The following is a 17336-nucleotide window of genomic DNA, read 5'->3' on the forward strand; positions in this document are numbered from 1 at the left end:
TTGAAGAGTGATCATTAGAAAACCTAAAGTATGTTTAGTTGTTATAGGCCTATTGGTAACTATGCCAACAAACAAAACACGTATTCAGTGGTCAGATACAGGTAGTCTTTGGGCAAAGTAATTAGGCTAGTCAACCCCACCTCACTTTCACTGTTTTCTATTCAGGTACTTGTCTGTTCTTACATGATATGATGATGAAAGCACGTTCCTTTCAATGGGACCTGATCACTTCCCTAAGACTTGTCTTGTCATGGCAAAGGCAGCTCTCTGGAAATTCATCTTTAAAGAGCCTGAATATAAAGCTTTTAATGTGTCTGGAACGGATGGTGGCTGCAGTGGCAATTTTTAGTTAATCCCTGGAAATCCTCCCTTTGTTATGTAATTGTTTATGACTCGGCCTGTCCTGCATATGCATCAGCCGGAAGAAAGGATTAAACATCTGGCAGATACTATACAGGCTAGCAGTATATTATATAGTAGTAGCCTATGTATTCAGAGGTGGAAAGGAGGCTCAACATACACGGTAGACCTACATAGTTTGGGAAGAAATGCCATCCATGCCAAGTTGGAGAAGGCTGTTTTTCAAAGGGGATTTTATAGCCTAGACCCCACTTTGTGTTCGGCCAGGTCTAAGCAGCTCTACTGGCTGTCTTCAAGGACTTGCTTATCATAAAAGTTTCACAGATCAAGCCAGTAACATCAGTCTACCAGCTCAGGCGCCATACTCCTCTGACAAGCGTCACTGATGATAGATTTGGCCTTGACCCAACCCCCCACCCCCCCGACACTTCCTTTAGATGTGTAGAGACATGTACACACTGGATATATTGCTCAATGATAGCTTCTAAAGGTGTTAGTCACCTAAAGAGTTTCTCAGCTTCTCCCTCCAGTGAGTCATTAGTAGGTTATTAATTGTACCTGCTGGCCTATGGGTACACTTCATGACAGGTCAGCTACTAGGGTTGAATCCAAAGAAAAGTCAGAATGAAGTAGAATTGCCCTGTCATGCAGTAACAGCTTAGGGACTTAGGCTGTTAGCCTACATGGGTTTTGTCTCTCTTTGTTGTTGCTTTTCTAGTTATGTCATATTCTGTTGTGTCCTGGTTGTTTTCCTGTTTTGGGGTAAGGATCAGGCCATGTGGAAAAATAATGGTTTAGACTGAATTGTTTTGAGTTACTGTGAATGCATTTGGGGAACATAACAACAACAATCCTAATATAAACAGTGTTTTTTTAAAGTTTATTTTTAGACCGCTTCACAATATAATTGGTTTTAGACTACAGATCTCCCTCTGCAATAAATTTGAATATTTGGCACAAAATCACTCAAACGCAAACAACCATAGAAGGAATTTTAAGGATAGGCTACCTAACCACTCAGCAGTCAGCACAGTATAGTAGCAAACATCTTGTAGGCTGTTTTCTTGTCACAGCTCTGTCTGACAGTTTCTTCAGTAGCACCATTCTCATTCCTCAACAATCTGTTGTAGAATATCTGTAGGAGTGTATTATTGAATCTTAAGTAGCCTACTCTAGTGTTCAGCTGGTAATGGTAACTTTATTGATCATCTCTCTCTCACCAAGTTTCTGTTTCTTCTTGTCAGTGTTATTCTTCTGCTGAAATAAGCACTGCCAGCCTACATGATAAGGGTTTGAAGGAAAGGAGAAGGATTATCTCTCTCCCAGCTGAATTTAGTGTCTGCTACAGTGTTAATCTGTAAGGCTGTGGTGGTGGTCAGGGATGCACACTCATACTGTATAATGTTAGCCAGTAGCCTATGTTGCTGCCTGCCCCCTTACCTCTGCAGCTTGCTAACGAGAGAGCATGGGTCGCAACTCTGAGCCAAAACTAATGGGGATTTTTTTTGTTTTCATTTGCTTTCTACAGTAGGCAGTCAAGGGCCCTGGGTTAGCAGCAGGGGGGAGAGCTGGGTAAACTTCATCCATTGTTCATTGGAAGACATTCTGTGAAAGTGGAACACCCATTAGGTCAGCCTCTAGCCAACCACAAGTTTAGACACATACACCATGTTCATCCAGAGTTGGTGGGAGATGGTTCATAACACAGAACGCCATCACGGCTCACAACCCTCACCTTTCCTCTGATGGAACGCCAGTTCTCCCCTCTGTATTGGTAAAAAACATCATTTTGAGTGCCATTTTTTTCAAGTCTCTCTTTCACACACTCACTTTCTCTCTTTCACTTGCTCTCTTGCCTTCACACCACAAAATAAATAAATAGTTTATCACCAATCATAAATGTGCTGACTGTGCCTTTGTTGCATCATGGAGACACATGAGACTGGGGACACATGAGAATGGATGTTTACTTTTATCATCTAAGGCTGGAATAAAGAATTAGAATGTTAAACCTCCGTGTCAGGGCCGCAGATGTTTTGTAGAAGCTTTTATAGAAAATGTAGAATGACTAGCACAGAAACAGGAAACTATCCTAACCCAGCAACAGCGTCACGTAGATAGGAAGTTAAATACCCAGCTCCAAACCATTTTAAGAATGTGCCTGCATCAATTAGGCTACACTCTCCCTTTGGTAAAAAAATATTATCATTAATGAGCTTTTAAATGTTTGCAACCTTAACAAAGCAGACTGAGGGTTGCTACCTGTTAGCACCATCCTCTCCCCCTTCTTCTTGCAGGCTTTACAATAACACGTCGGAAATCTAGCACTAACTTCCGAGGTTGAGAATGAAGCAAACTTTCACTGGCCTCGTTCATGCTCTGACGGGCACTGGGCTACCTAGCAGTATGTAGCTGTAGAGCCGGACAGGGTGAGAGGTCAACAGGAAGGGCTGACTGTGAGGTGACAGTAGACAATGGTCTGCTGAGTTAGCTCGCTGCCTTGCTCGCTCTACAGATGGCTGGGTGGAGCTATGTATTTTGTCCCCTCTCACTGGTTGCGTCCGAAATGGTCCCCTGTTCCCTACTGTATGGTGTGCAGTACACTACTCTGTAGGGAATAGGGTGCCATTTCGGATGCACGAGTCTCTCTGGATTGATTGCCCTGTCTCATGAAACCAGCGGATTACGTTTTGCTGAGTAGGACCCCGTACAGGATTCTAGTGTTATACAGATGGGTGGATGGAGGAGGGGGGTGCGACGTTTTCTAATGACAGCAGAGAGGGATGTTTCTGAGGCAGAATAACACTGAAGAGGAAGGTGTTGCACTGTTTAATCATCCAGAAGATTGGTCTGACTTTAACTCTGCGTTCGTGACAACAACCATACGAGTTCACTATACAAGTCTACAGGACCAACTGATCTGGGGCCAGGCTATTTCCTCCTCAGTTTTGCAACCTTGCAAGGGAGAAGAGGTGTGGTCTTGAATGAGCCACATACTGTATGTTTATGCTGAATGGACTTCCTGTTCTTTCACTCCTCTCCTGCAAAACTTCTACTTTGTATTATGCATAGTCCTCGTGAACCGATCTCTCCTGCTGGCCAGGGGGCAGTCTGCCACCAATGTCGCTTACCCCAATGTACCCAGTGTTCCCCACTGCTAGGCAGCACAGCATTGGGCCTAATGAATGGGGCCCTCGAAAGAAGGACCGATCTGCCGTCCCATCTCAGAACGGCCGGGTTTGGCTCTGCTCTCTCTAGGATTAAAAAACACAGTGGGTGATTGAAGCAAAGCAGAGCCTTGTTCGATTGGGTGCACACATTGTGAGCAGACCAGGCATGCCGGGGGAATATTGGCACAGTGAAGACTAGAGTTTGGTGCTTGGCCAGAGGGCACTAGGTTTAAATCACCCCTAACTCACACACCATCGCCATACTACACAGTAACACTCATAGTGGCAATATGTTTTAGTTTGTTCTGAAAATGGTGATCTAATCTTCTCTCTCAGATGCAAGTTCTTCAGTCTGACAGAGACCCCAGAGAACTACACTGTTGTCCTGGATGAAGAGGGATTTAAAGGTAAATGAGTCCTCCTTTGTATCAACCAGAGATGCTCCACTTAACAAACCTCCACCCCCAGCCTATTCTCAATCACACTCCCTTAACATCCCGAAGTCAACAACTTCAACGTCACATGTGTTTTTTATGGCTGATACTCTTTTTCTTTGGAGGTATTTTATTCCCAATGTCTGTATCTCACATATGTAGTTGACATTACAGGCACATATTGCCTCCAGGCCTTCTCTCTCTTTCTGTCTATTTTAAGAGGTGAAAGCTGGTGCAGAGAAGCCACAAGGGGCTGCTTCTGACAAATGATTCCAACCAGAACAGTTCCCCCTTTGAAGGGGAATAGATAGAGAGAAAGAAGCCGAGCAGAGCCTTGCAACACAATTAGACCCAACCAAATCATGAGAAAACAAAAAGATAATTGCTTAACTATTTGCACATCATTACAACACTATATAGACATGTCATTTGAAATGTCATTATGCTTTTGGATCTTTGTAAGTGTAATGTTAACTGTTCATTTTTGAGAGAGAGATCAGAGTCCTGGCACTGTTGTGAATAAATACCCTTAGTTTCCCAGCCTGAAAGTGTTGTTTTTCTTCATCCCCTGAAGTAATTGAAGTTCACTTCACACATTTTTAATTCAAACCAGGCTCATCCCTGAGAACACTGAATTGTTGCATGACAGTGCTCTTCTTATGTGGAATGAAATAGGCTCTATAGCAACTAATATAGAAACGTATTGCTATATAAGATGAAATAACATAGCAACAAAATACACTGAACAAAAATATATAGTGTTGGTCCCATATTTCATGAGCTGAAATAAAAGATACCAGAAATGTTCCAAACACACAAAAAGCTTAATTCTGTCATTGTGTGCACAAATGTGTTTATATCCCTGTTAGTGAGCATTTCTCCTTTGCCAAGATAACCCATCTACCTGACAGGTGTGACATATAAAGACCAGTACACAATTCCTGGAAGCTGAAAATGTCCCAGTTCTTCCACGGCCTGCATGCTCACCGGACATGTCACCAATTGAGCATGTTTGGGATGCTCTGGGTTGACGTGTACGACATCGTGTTCCAGTTCCCGCCAATATCCAGCAACTTCGCACAGCCATTGAAGAGGAGTGGCACAACATTCCACAGGCCACCATCAACAGCATGATCAACTCTATGTGAAGGAGATGTGTTGCGCTGCATGAGGCAAATGGTGGTCACACCAGATACTGACTCGCATCCCTACTTTTTTTTGGTATCTGTGACCAACAGATGCATATCTGTATTCCCAGTCATGTGAAATCCATAGATTAGGGCTTAATGAATTGATTTAAATTGACCGATCTCCTCATATGAACTGTAACTCAGTAAAATCTTTAAAATTGTTGCAGGTTGTGTTTATTTCAATTTATTTTGGTAAACAATGATTTGTTAAATCCAGTACGATGCATCTGCTAGTGTGTTTCACTGTATTTCAAAAAAGGTGATTGTGCACATATCTCAGTATACAACCCAATATCCTAGTGCACTTTCCTCCCAGTTCCTATACTTCCTGTATAAATCAAATATTACATTAAAAGTTTGAGAGCTCACACCTGTTTCCCAAGTAGCTGCCGGGCTATCTGCTGTTGATAGCCTGTTTGGGGAAGTGGTGAGGACTGATCAGTGTCCTGTCTGGGTCAGTTATGGCCCTCTAGACCCTGTAGGGAATAGTGTTTCCCTGCACCGTGCCCATCCTGTTTGAATAGACTGATGCAACTAGAGCGGAGAGTGAGAGGAGGACCTGGTTGAACCCTCCCTGACCCTTGACCCCTTCTCAGACCATAAACACACACACACACACACGATGTTAAGAAGTCTAGCGATAGAAGTACTGCACCAGAATCAGCTTACTCTCCCCAAATCTTAGACTGACCTTAGATCAGTCTCTGGGGGCACGTCATCCTACTCCCAACATACTGTAGGAACAATGGTGGGGATGTATGGGATGGTGGAGAGTGGATGATGCCATTACACCCCCCCCCCCTCCTCCCCCGAAGGAAGTGGGGTCCAATCAGAGGAAATTACTTAAAATAGCTGTGTAGACATAAGGTCAGGTTTGGATAGTAGCAACTTTGCATTGGGCCGGTATGTACGATTGCTTTTAGAAAGAAGGCCTAACTAGCTGTGGGTTTTCTGTTCAATACAGTATAGACCACTAGTGGATAGTCTTTGTTTGAGTGAAGTGGTGTGTGTGTGTGTGTGTGTTCTGACATTACCTAACCACCCCTCTCCCCCTGCAGAGCTGCAGCCCTCGGAGCATCTACTGGTCGAAAGTTCCGTGTGGCTGCCACTCAACGTGGTCTCCAACGGCAACTCCTCCAGCAGCTCGCAGGCGGTGGGCGTGACCAAAATCGCTAAGTCTGTCATTGCCCCATTGGCCCAGCAGCACGTGTCAGTCTTCATGCTCTCGACCTATCAGACCGACTTCATCCTGGTGAGTCCCCTGTCTCTGTGACCCCTTCAGTTATTACCTGCTGGGGCTTATTGAGTTGTCTGATGTGATTCTTTCATTGTTTTTCAATGTAATGTAATAGGCCTACAGGCCTCTGAATATTCTGTAACGTTACTCCCTACTAAACGTGCCCCTGGTGTCTAACCATTACAACAGTTGCTAAAGCGATAGCCATAGGCATCATGCCCATAGGGGGCACAAGGGCACAGATTTGTCCTAATTTTTCAGATTTTAAATGAATTACTGATCTTCCTTTTTAAGCCCACATGTTATCATTATTTATAAAAAGGAGGAGGGGGCACACTGACTGGACCAAGTAAAGTGTACCCCCCCTATTTTCCCAAGTAAGTGGTTCCTTTCAAGGTGCGCCACAGAGCAAAGACACACAGCGTTTGATCTGCCTATAGCTGCCCGTGATGTGCAGGATTCTCAGGAGGTATGAAAATTAAAATTTGATTTAAATTAATTTGATCAAGCTATGTAGCCTACTGATTCCTTCTTGATGAGTCCATTTAAAAAATATATCTATATTATTGGTTCTCTCTAATACCTCATAACTAGCTACCAAGCCATTTTAGGCTATTAGACAAGTTTGAGTAGCTTGTCTAATTATCTTAGCTGGCATGCCTGCTGGCAAAGTTGATAGACTTTAGAAAAGCAAGCAATAACTAAATGTACTGAATAAGACTCACATTCCTTTCAATATTTTACCCAGATTTTAACAGAGATGCAGAGAAGCATATTTAGTTCCTTTAACAAAAGAACCATCAGTCAGGAGGATACAGACAGCTCAAGAGGTATGCTTTAATATGCAGAAAAATAAACAGACTTTTGACATAGAATTAAGCATAATGATTATGGCTCTATTGCAGGAATAAGCTGTTTCAGGTGTTTGGATTTTTTTTAAATTCTCGAACTCAAACCTGCCATCCTTACTTACTTTGTGTCCCCTCAAATCCGTGTCAAAACATAGCATATTACACAATGATGGAAGCAATGGGTCAAAACAGTGCGTCAAAGCGTTGCATGTACCGGAAGACGGCGATGATAAGTTGTGATGAAGTAGGTATAGCTTTGCAAAGCAGTTGCATTTGTCCCACTCCAAACGTAAAATAAATGTTATAAGTACAAATAGGCCATTAGTCTATTTGAAGTAATAGAAGTGACTACAATGTAGTTTCTTTTTTTCTCTCTCAATGTCACTGACTGTCAGCCCGTATGTTGTCCGCTTACTGTAGGTGAGGTAGAAGGACCTGGTTGTCGTTATTAATACTGTCTTACTGTAGGTGCGGTAGAAGGACCTGGCTGTCGTTATTAATACTGTCTTACTGTAGGTGAGGTAGAAGGACCTGGTTGACGTTATTAATACTGTCTTACTGTAGGTGAGGTGGAAGGACCTGGTTGTCGTTATTAATACTGTCTTACTGTAGGTGAGGTAGAAGGACCTGGTTGTCGTTATTAATACTGTCTTATTGTAGGTGAGGGAGAAGGACCTGGTTGTCGTTATTAATACTGTCTTACTGTAGGTGAGGGAGAAGGACCAGGTTGACGTTATTAATACTGTCTTATTGTAGGTGAGGTAGAAGGACCTGGTTGTCGTTATTAATAATGTCTTACTGTAGGTGAGGGAGAAGGACCCGGCTGTCAGCCCGTATGTTGTCCGCTTACTGTAGGTGAGGTAGAAGGACCTGGCTGACGTTATTAATACTGTCTTACTGTAGGTGAGGTAGAAGGCCCTGGCTGACGTTATTAATACTGTCTTACTGTAGGTGAGGTAGAAGGACCTGGTTGTCGTTATTAATACTGTCTTACTGTAGGTGAGGTAGAAGGACCTGGTTGACGTTATTAATACTGTCTTACTGTAGGTGAGGTAGAAGGACCTGGTTGTCGTTATTAATAATGTCTTACTGTAGGTGAGGTAGAAGGACCTGGTTGTCGTTATTAATACTGTCTTACTGTAGGTGAGGTAGAAGGACCTGGTTGTCGTTATTAATAATGTCTTACTGTAGGTGAGGTAGAAGGACCTGGTTGACGTTATTAATACTGTCTTACTGTAGGTGAGGGAGAAGGACCAGGTTGACGTTATTAATACTGTCTTACTGTAGGTGAGGTAGAAGGACCTGGTTGTCGTTATTAATACTGTCGGTGAGGTAGAAGGACCAGGTTGACGTTGTTAATAATGTCTTACTGTAGGTGAGGTAGAAGGACCTGGTTGTCGTTATTAATACTGTCTTACTGTAGGTGAGGTAGAAGGACCTGGTTGTCGTTATTAATACTGTCTTATTGTAGGTGAGGTAGAAGGACCAGGTTGACGTTATTAATACTGTCTTATTGTAGGTGAGGTAGAAGGACCTGGTTGTCGTTATTAATACTGTCGGATGAGGTAGAAGGACCTGGTTGTCGTTATTAATACTGTCGGATGAGGTAGAAGGACCTGGTTGTCGTTATTAATACTGTCGGATGAGGTAGAAGGACCTGGTTGTCGTTATTAATACTGTCTTATTGTAGGTGAGGTAGAAGGACCTGGTTGACGTTATTAATACTGTCTTATTGTAGGTGAGGTAGAAGGACCTGGTTGTCGTTATTAATACTGTCTTATTGTAGGTGAGGTAGAAGGACCAGGTTGACGTTATTAATACTGTCTTATTGTAGGTGAGGTAGAAGGACCTGGTTGTCGTTATTAATACTGTCTTACTGTAGGTGAGGGAGAAGGACCAGGTTGACGTTATTAATACTGTCTTATTGTAGGTGAGGTAGAAGGACCTGGTTGTCGTTATTAATAATGTCTTACTGTAGGTGAGGGAGAAGGACCCGGCTGTCAGCCCGTATGTTGTCCGCTTACTGTAGGTGAGGTAGAAGGACCTGGCTGACGTTATTAATACTGTCTTACTGTAGGTGAGGTAGAAGGACCAGGTTGTCGTTATTAATACTGTCTTACTGTAGGTGAGGTAGAAGTACCAGGTTGTCGTTATTAATAATGTCTTACTGTAGGTGAGGTAGAAGGACCAGGTTGACGTTATTAATACTGTCTTATTGTAGGTGAGGTAGAAGGACCCGGCTGTCAGCCCGTATGTTGTCCGCTTACTGTAGGTGAGGTAGAAGGACCTGGCTGACGTTATTAATACTGTCTTACTGTAGGTGAGGTAGAAGGACCTGGTTGTCGTTATTAATACTGTCTTACTGTAGGTGAGGTAGAAGGACCTGGTTGTCGTTATTAATACTGTCTTACTGTAGGTGAGGTAGAAGGACCTGGTTGACGTTATTAATAATGTCTTACTGTAGGTGAGGTAGAAGGACCTGGTTGACGTTATTAATACTGTCTTACTGTAGGTGAGGTGGAAGGACCTGGTTGTCGTTATTAATACTGTCTTATTGTAGGTGAGGTAGAAGGACCTGGTTGACGTTATTAATACTGTCTTACTGTAGGTGAGGTAGAAGGACCTGGTTGTCGTTATTAATACTGTCTTACTGTAGGTGAGGGAGAAGGACCTGGTTGACGTTATTAATACTGTCTTACTGTAGGTGAGGTAGAAGGACCTGGTTGTCGTTATTAATACTGTCTTACTGTAGGTGAGGTAGAAGGACCTGGTTGACGTTATTAATACTGTCTTACTGTAGGTGAGGTAGAAGGACCTGGTTGACGTTATTAATACTGTCTTACTGTAGGTGAGGTAGAAGGACCTGGTTGACGTTATTAATACTGTCTTACTGTAGGTGAGGTAGAAGGACCTGGTTGACGTTATTAATACTGTCTTACTGTAGGTGAGGTAGAAGGACCTGGTTGTCGTTATTAATACTGTCTTACTGTAGGTGAGGTAGAAGGACCTGGTTGTCGTTATTAATAATGTCTTACTGTAGGTGAGGTAGAAGGACCTGGTTGACGTTATTAATACTGTCTTACTGTAGGTGAGGTAGAAGGACCTGGTTGTCGTTATTAATACTGTCTTACTGTAGGTGAGGTAGAAGGACCTGGTTGTCGTTATTAATACTGTCTTACTGTAGGTGAGGTAGAAGGACCTGGTTGTCGTTATTAATAATGTCTTACTGTAGGTGAGGTAGAAGGACCTGGTTGACGTTATTAATACTGTCTTACTGTAGGTGAGGTGGAAGGACCTGGTTGTCGTTATTAATACTGTCTTACTGTAGGTGAGGTAGAAGGACCTGGTTGACGTTATTAATACTGTCTTACTGTAGGTGAGGTAGAAGGACCAGGTTGACGTTATTAATACTGTCTTATTGTAGGTGAGGTAGAAGGACCTGGTTGTCGTTATTAATAATGTCTTACTGTAGGTGAGGGAGAAGGACCCGGCTGTCAGCCCGTATGTTGTCCGCTTACTGTAGGTGAGGTAGAAGGACCTGGCTGACGTTATTAATACTGTCTTACTGTAGGTGAGGTAGAAGGACCTGGTTGTCGTTATTAATACTGTCTTACTGTAGGTGAGGTAGAAGGACCTGGTTGTCGTTATTAATACTGTCTTACTGTAGGTGAGGTAGAAGGACCAGGTTGTCGTTATTAATACTGTCTTACTGTAGGTGAGGTAGAAGGACCTGGTTGACGTTATTAATACTGTCTTACTGTAGGTGAGGTAGAAGGACCCGGCTGTCAGCCCGTATGTTGTCCGCTTACTGTAGGTGAGGGAGAAGGACCCGGCTGTCAGCCCGTATGTTGTCCGCTTACTGTAGGTGAGGTAGAAGGACCTGGCTGACGTTATTAATACTGTCTTACTGTAGGTGAGGTAGAAGGACCTGGTTGTCGTTATTAATACTGTCTTACTGTAGGTGAGGTAGAAGGACCTGGTTGTCGTTATTAATACTGTCTTACTGTAGGTGAGGTAGAAGGACCTGGTTGTCGTTATTAATACTGTCTTACTGTAGGTGAGGTAGAAGGACCTGGTTGTCGTTATTAATACTGTCGGATGAGGTAGAAGGACCTGGTTGACGTTATTAATACTGTCTTACTGTAGGTGAGGTAGAAGGACCAGGTTGACGTTGTTAATAATGTCTTACTGTAGGTGAGGTGGAAGGACCTGGTTGTCGTTATTAATACTGTCTTACTGTAGGTGAGGTAGAAGGACCTGGTTGTCGTTATTAATAATGTCTTACTGTAGGTGAGGTAGAAGGACCTGGTTGTCGTTATTAATACTGTCTTACTGTAGGTGAGGTAGAAGGACCTGGTTGTCGTTATTAATAATGTCTTACTGTAGGTGAGGGAGAAGGACCTGGTTGTCGTTATTAATACTGTCTTACTGTAGGTGAGGTAGAAGGACCAGGTTGACGTTATTAATACTGTCTTATTGTAGGTGAGGTAGAAGGACCTGGTTGTCGTTATTAATACTGTCTTACTGTAGGTGAGGTAGAATGACCTGGTTGTCGTTATTAATAATGTCTTACTGTAGGTGAGGTAGAAGGACCTGGTTGTCGTTATTAATACTGTCTTACTGTAGGTGAGGTAGAAGGACCTGGTTGTCGTTATTAATAATGTCTTACTGTAGGTGAGGGAGAAGGACCTGGTTGTCGTTATTAATACTGTCTTACTGTAGGTGAGGTAGAAGGACCAGGTTGACGTTATTAATACTGTCTTATTGTAGGTGAGGTAGAAGGACCTGGTTGTCGTTATTAATACTGTCTTACTGTAGGTGAGGTAGAAGGACCTGGTTGTCGTTATTAATACTGTCTTATTGTAGGTGAGGTAGAAGGACCAGGTTGTCGTTATTAATACTGTCTTACTGTAGGTGAGGTAGAAGGACCTGGTTGTCGTTATTAATACTGTCTTATTGTAGGTGAGGTAGAAGGACCAGGTTGTCGTTATTAATACTGTCTTACTGTAGGTGAGGTAGAAGGACCTGGTTGTCGTTATTAATACTGTCGGTGAGGTAGAAGGACCTGGTTGACGTTATTAATACTGTCTTACTGTAGGTGAGGTAGAAGGACCTGGTTGTCGTTATTAATACTGTCTTACTGTAGGTGAGGTAGAAGGACCTGGTTGTCGTTATTAATACTGTCTTACTGTAGGTGAGGTAGAAGGACCTGGTTGTCGTTATTAATAATGTCTTACTGTAGGTGAGGTAGAAGGACCTGGTTGTCGTTATTAATACTGTCTTACTGTAGGTGAAGTAGAAGGACCTGGTTGTCGTTATTAATACTGTCTTACTGTAGGTGAGGTAGAAGGACCTGGTTGTCGTTATTAATAATGTCTTACTGTAGGTGAGGTAGAAGGACCAGGTTGACGTTATTAATACTGTCTTATTGTAGGTGAGGTAGAAGGACCTGGTTGTCGTTATTAATACTGTCTTACTGTAGGTGAGGGAGAAGGACCTGGTTGTCGTTATTAATACTGTCTTACTGTAGGTGAGGGAGAAGGACCAGGTTGACGTTATTAATACTGTCTTATTGTAGGTGAGGTAGAAGGACCTGGTTGTCGTTATTAATAATGTCTTACTGTAGGTGAGGTAGAAGGACCCGGCTGTCAGCCCGTATGTTGTCCGCTTACTGTAGGTGAGGTAGAAGGACCTGGCTGACGTTATTAATACTGTCTTACTGTAGGTGAGGTAGAAGGACCTGGTTGTCGTTATTAATACTGTCTTACTGTAGGTGAGGTAGAAGGACCTGGTTGACGTTATTAATACTGTCTTACTGTAGGTGAGGTAGAAGGACCTGGTTGACGTTATTAATACTGTCTTACTGTAGGTGAGGTAGAAGGACCTGGTTGTCGTTATTAATACTGTCTTACTGTAGGTGAGGTAGAAGGACCTGGTTGTCGTTATTAATACTGTCTTACTGTAGGTGAGGTAGAAGGACCTGGTTGACGTTATTAATACTGTCTTACTGTAGGTGAGGTAGAAGGACCAGGTTGACGTTGTTAATAATGTCTTACTGTAGGTGAGGTAGAAGGACCTGGTTGTCGTTATTAATACTGTCTTACTGTAGGTGAGGTAGAAGGACCTGGTTGACGTTATTAATACTGTCTTACTGTAGGTGAGGTAGAAGGACCTGGTTGACGTTATTAATACTGTCTTACTGTAGGTGAGGTAGAAGGACCTGGTTGACGTTATTAATACTGTCTTACTGTAGGTGAGGGAGAAGGACCCGGCTCTCAGCCCGTATGTTGTCCGCTTACTGTAGGTGAGGTAGAAGGACCTGGCTGACGTTATTAATACTGTCTTACTGTAGGTGAGGTAGAAGGACCTGGTTGTCGTTATTAATACTGTCTTACTGTAGGTGAGGTAGAAGGACCTGGTTGTCGTTATTAATACTGTCTTACTGTAGGTGAGGTAGAAGGACCTGGTTGTCGTTATTAATACTGTCTTACTGTAGGTGAGGTAGAAGGACCTGGTTGTCGTTATTAATACTGTCGGTGAGGTAGAAGGACCTGGTTGACGTTATTAATACTGTCTTACTGTAGGTGAGGTAGAAGGACCAGGTTGTCGTTATTAATAATGTCTTACTGTAGGTGAGGTAGAAGGACCTGGTTGTCGTTATTAATAATGTCTTACTGTAGGTGAGGTAGAAGGACCTGGTTGTCGTTATTAATAATGTCTTACTGTAGGTGAGGTAGAAGGACCTGGTTGACGTTATTAATAATGTCTTACTGTAGGTGAGGTAGAAGGACCTGGTTGTCGTTATTAATAATGTCTTACTGTAGGTGAGGTAGAAGGACCTGGTTGTCGTTATTAATACTGTCTTACTGTAGGTGAGGTAGAAGGACCTGGTTGACGTTATTAATACTGTCTTACTGTAGGTGAGGTAGAAGGACCTGGTTGACGTTATTAATACTGTCTTACTGTAGGTGAGGTAGAAGGACCTGGTTGACGTTATTAATACTGTCTTACTGTAGGTGAGGGAGAAGGACCCGGCTGTCAGCCCGTATGTTGTCCGCTTACTGTAGGTGAGGTAGAAGGACCTGGCTGACGTTATTAATACTGTCTTACTGTAGGTGAGGTAGAAGGACCTGGTTGTCGTTATTAATACTGTCTTACTGTAGGTGAGGTAGAAGGACCTGGTTGTCGTTATTAATACTGTCTTACTGTAGGTGAGGTAGAAGGACCTGGTTGTCGTTATTAATACTGTCTTACTGTAGGTGAGGTAGAAGGACCTGGTTGTCGTTATTAATACTGTCGGTGAGGTAGAAGGACCTGGTTTACGTTATTAATACTGTCTTACTGTAGGTGAGGTAGAAGGACCAGGTTGTCGTTATTAATAATGTCTTACTGTAGGTGAGGTAGAAGGACCTGGTTGACGTTATTAATAATGTCTTACTGTAGGTGAGGTAGAAGGACCTGGTTGTCGTTATTAATAATGTCTTACTGTAGGTGAGGTAGAAGGACCTGGTTGTCGTTATTAATAATGTCTTACTGTAGGTGAGGTAGAAGGACCAGGTTGACGTTATTAATACTGTCTTATTGTAGGTGAGGTAGAAGGACCTGGTTGTCGTTATTAATACTGTCTTACTGTAGGTGAGGTAGAAGGACCTGGTTGTCGTTATTAATACTGTCTTACTGTAGGTGAGGTAGAAGGACCTGGTTGTCGTTATTAATAATGTCTTACTGTAGGTGAGGTAGAAGGACCTGGTTGTCGTTATTAATACTGTCTTACTGTAGGTGAGGTAGAAGGACCTGGTTGTCGTTATTAATACTGTCTTACTGTAGGTGAGGTAGAAGGACCTGGTTGTCGTTATTAATACTGTCTTACTGTAGGTGAGGGAGAAGGACCTGGTTGTCGTTATTAATACTGTCTTACTGTAGGTGAGGTAGAAGGACCAGGTTGACGTTATTAATACTGTCTTATTGTAGGTGAGGTAGAAGGACCTGGTTGTCGTTATTAATACTGTCTTACTGTAGGTGAGGTAGAAGGACCTGGTTGTCGTTATTAATACTGTCTTATTGTAGGTGAGGTAGAAGGACCAGGTTGTCGTTATTAATACTGTCTTACTGTAGGTGAGGTAGAAGGACCTGGTTGTCGTTATTAATACTGTCTTATTGTAGGTGAGGTAGAAGGACCAGGTTGTCGTTATTAATACTGTCTTACTGTAGGTGAGGTAGAAGGACCTGGTTGTCGTTATTAATACTGTCGGTGAGGTAGAAGGACCTGGTTGACGTTATTAATACTGTCTTACTGTAGGTGAGGTAGAAGGACCTGGTTGTCGTTATTAATACTGTCTTACTGTAGGTGAGGTAGAAGGACCTGGTTGTCGTTATTAATACTGTCTTACTGTAGGTGAGGTAGAAGGACCTGGTTGTCGTTATTAATAATGTCTTACTGTAGGTGAGGTAGAAGGACCTGGTTGACGTTATTAATACTGTCTTACTGTAGGTGAGGTAGAAGGACCTGGTTGTCGTTATTAATACTGTCTTATTGTAGGTGAGGTAGAAGGACCAGGTTGTCGTTATTAATACTGTCTTACTGTAGGTGAGGTAGAAGGACCTGGTTGTCGTTATTAATACTGTCTTATTGTAGGTGAGGTAGAAGGACCAGGTTGTCGTTATTAATACTGTCTTACTGTAGGTGAGGTAGAAGGACCTGGTTGTCGTTATTAATACTGTCGGTGAGGTAGAAGGACCTGGTTGACGTTATTAATACTGTCTTACTGTAGGTGAGGTAGAAGGACCTGGTTGTCGTTATTAATACTGTCTTACTGTAGGTGAGGTAGAAGGACCTGGTTGTCGTTATTAATAATGTCTTACTGTAGGTGAGGTAGAAGGACCTGGTTGTCGTTATTAATACTGTCTTACTGTAGGTGAGGGAGAAGGACCTGGCTGTCGTTATTAACACACTGGAGGAAGAGTTCAACATCTACAGAGAGGTGGGGGGAGAGTCCTCGGCTGTTCTCAGCCAAGATGTCCGCAATGGCTTCCAGAAGAACGGCAAAGAAGGTACGTCGCAGCAGAGAGAGGGGAGGGGAGGGGAGGGGTGAGACTGAATGTATTGGAGGGAGTCACAGAAAGGGACAGAGAGAATATATATAATATCAGTCTGTGCTGTTTTTTGAGGGAACTATGGGTAACAGAATAGCAATGTTTTCCAATAAAATCCCCCCACATGATAAAGTGAAGACATGCTTGTACTCTATAACACTACTTCTCACTGTCCCAGTGCTATAGGTTATTTCAGGTTGGGTTCAGGTTCTAAACTATTATTACCCTTCTGTTTCATATCCAGCCCCCCAGCTGACAGTGCACCCTTTGCTGATACCTCAGAACCAGTTCTGTGTGATGAGTCTGGACCCAGACACTCTGCCTGCCATCGCAACAACACTCATCGACGTGCTCTTCTACTCTAACAGGTGAGCTCTGCTCCACGCAAAACCCTTGTCCCTTTTATCAGAGTTGTTGCCTTACCAGTTCAAGTCAAGATGGCTGCAGTGTGAAATCCCTCGTTAATGCCGGGTTTATCCTTACTTAGGGTAATGCTTCTGACATATTTTTGTAAAAAAAAAAAAACTGTTGTTTTAAGACACCACATAAGTGTTCTTATTCTGAGTCTATGGTGTAAATGATTTTCTTCCCCAGTCCTAAAGAGGGCGCTCTTCCCAGCCAGGACCTGGATTGTATCAAGTTCTTTTCCTTCTCTCTGATCGATGGCTACGTCTCTCTGGTCATGGACACAGAGGCACAAAGACAGTAAGACTAATCTCCTCTCACTTCTCTTACATCTGAGCTGCCTTAAAGTTTCACTTTGTGGGTGGTCAATGGTGGCCTAGCGGTTAGAGCAGTTAGAGCGTAACCAAAAGATTGCTACGGTAGTTAGAATCCTTGAGTCAAGACGGTAAAAAATGTCTGTGCCCTTGAGCAAGGCACTTAACCCTAATTGCTCCAGGGTCCCCGTTGATAATGGCTGACCCTGGCCGTGACCCCACTCTCTGAGGGTCTTAAGATATGCAAAACCAAACTCCCCCATCTCCATTTCACACATGCGT

At 42.9% G+C, this 17336-nt stretch overlaps 1 protein-coding gene across 1 annotated transcript in view; it reads left to right on the forward strand.

The window, feature by feature from the left end:
• The window catches only part of LOC129826663 (cytosolic arginine sensor for mTORC1 subunit 1-like), a 28062-nt gene that overhangs the window by 793 nt on the left and 9933 nt on the right, over positions 1-17336 (forward strand). The window contains exons 2-6 of the mRNA XM_055887633.1: positions 3867-3937; positions 6213-6406; positions 16158-16293; positions 16580-16703; positions 16930-17040. Coding sequence (XP_055743608.1) covers positions 3867-3937; positions 6213-6406; positions 16158-16293; positions 16580-16703; positions 16930-17040 — 636 coding nt within the window. The remainder of the gene's footprint in view (positions 1-3866; positions 3938-6212; positions 6407-16157; positions 16294-16579; positions 16704-16929; positions 17041-17336) is intronic.

Source organism: Salvelinus fontinalis, chromosome 28 (assembly GCF_029448725.1).
Source record: "Salvelinus fontinalis isolate EN_2023a chromosome 28, ASM2944872v1, whole genome shotgun sequence".
NCBI lineage: Eukaryota > Metazoa > Chordata > Actinopteri > Salmoniformes > Salmonidae > Salvelinus > Salvelinus fontinalis.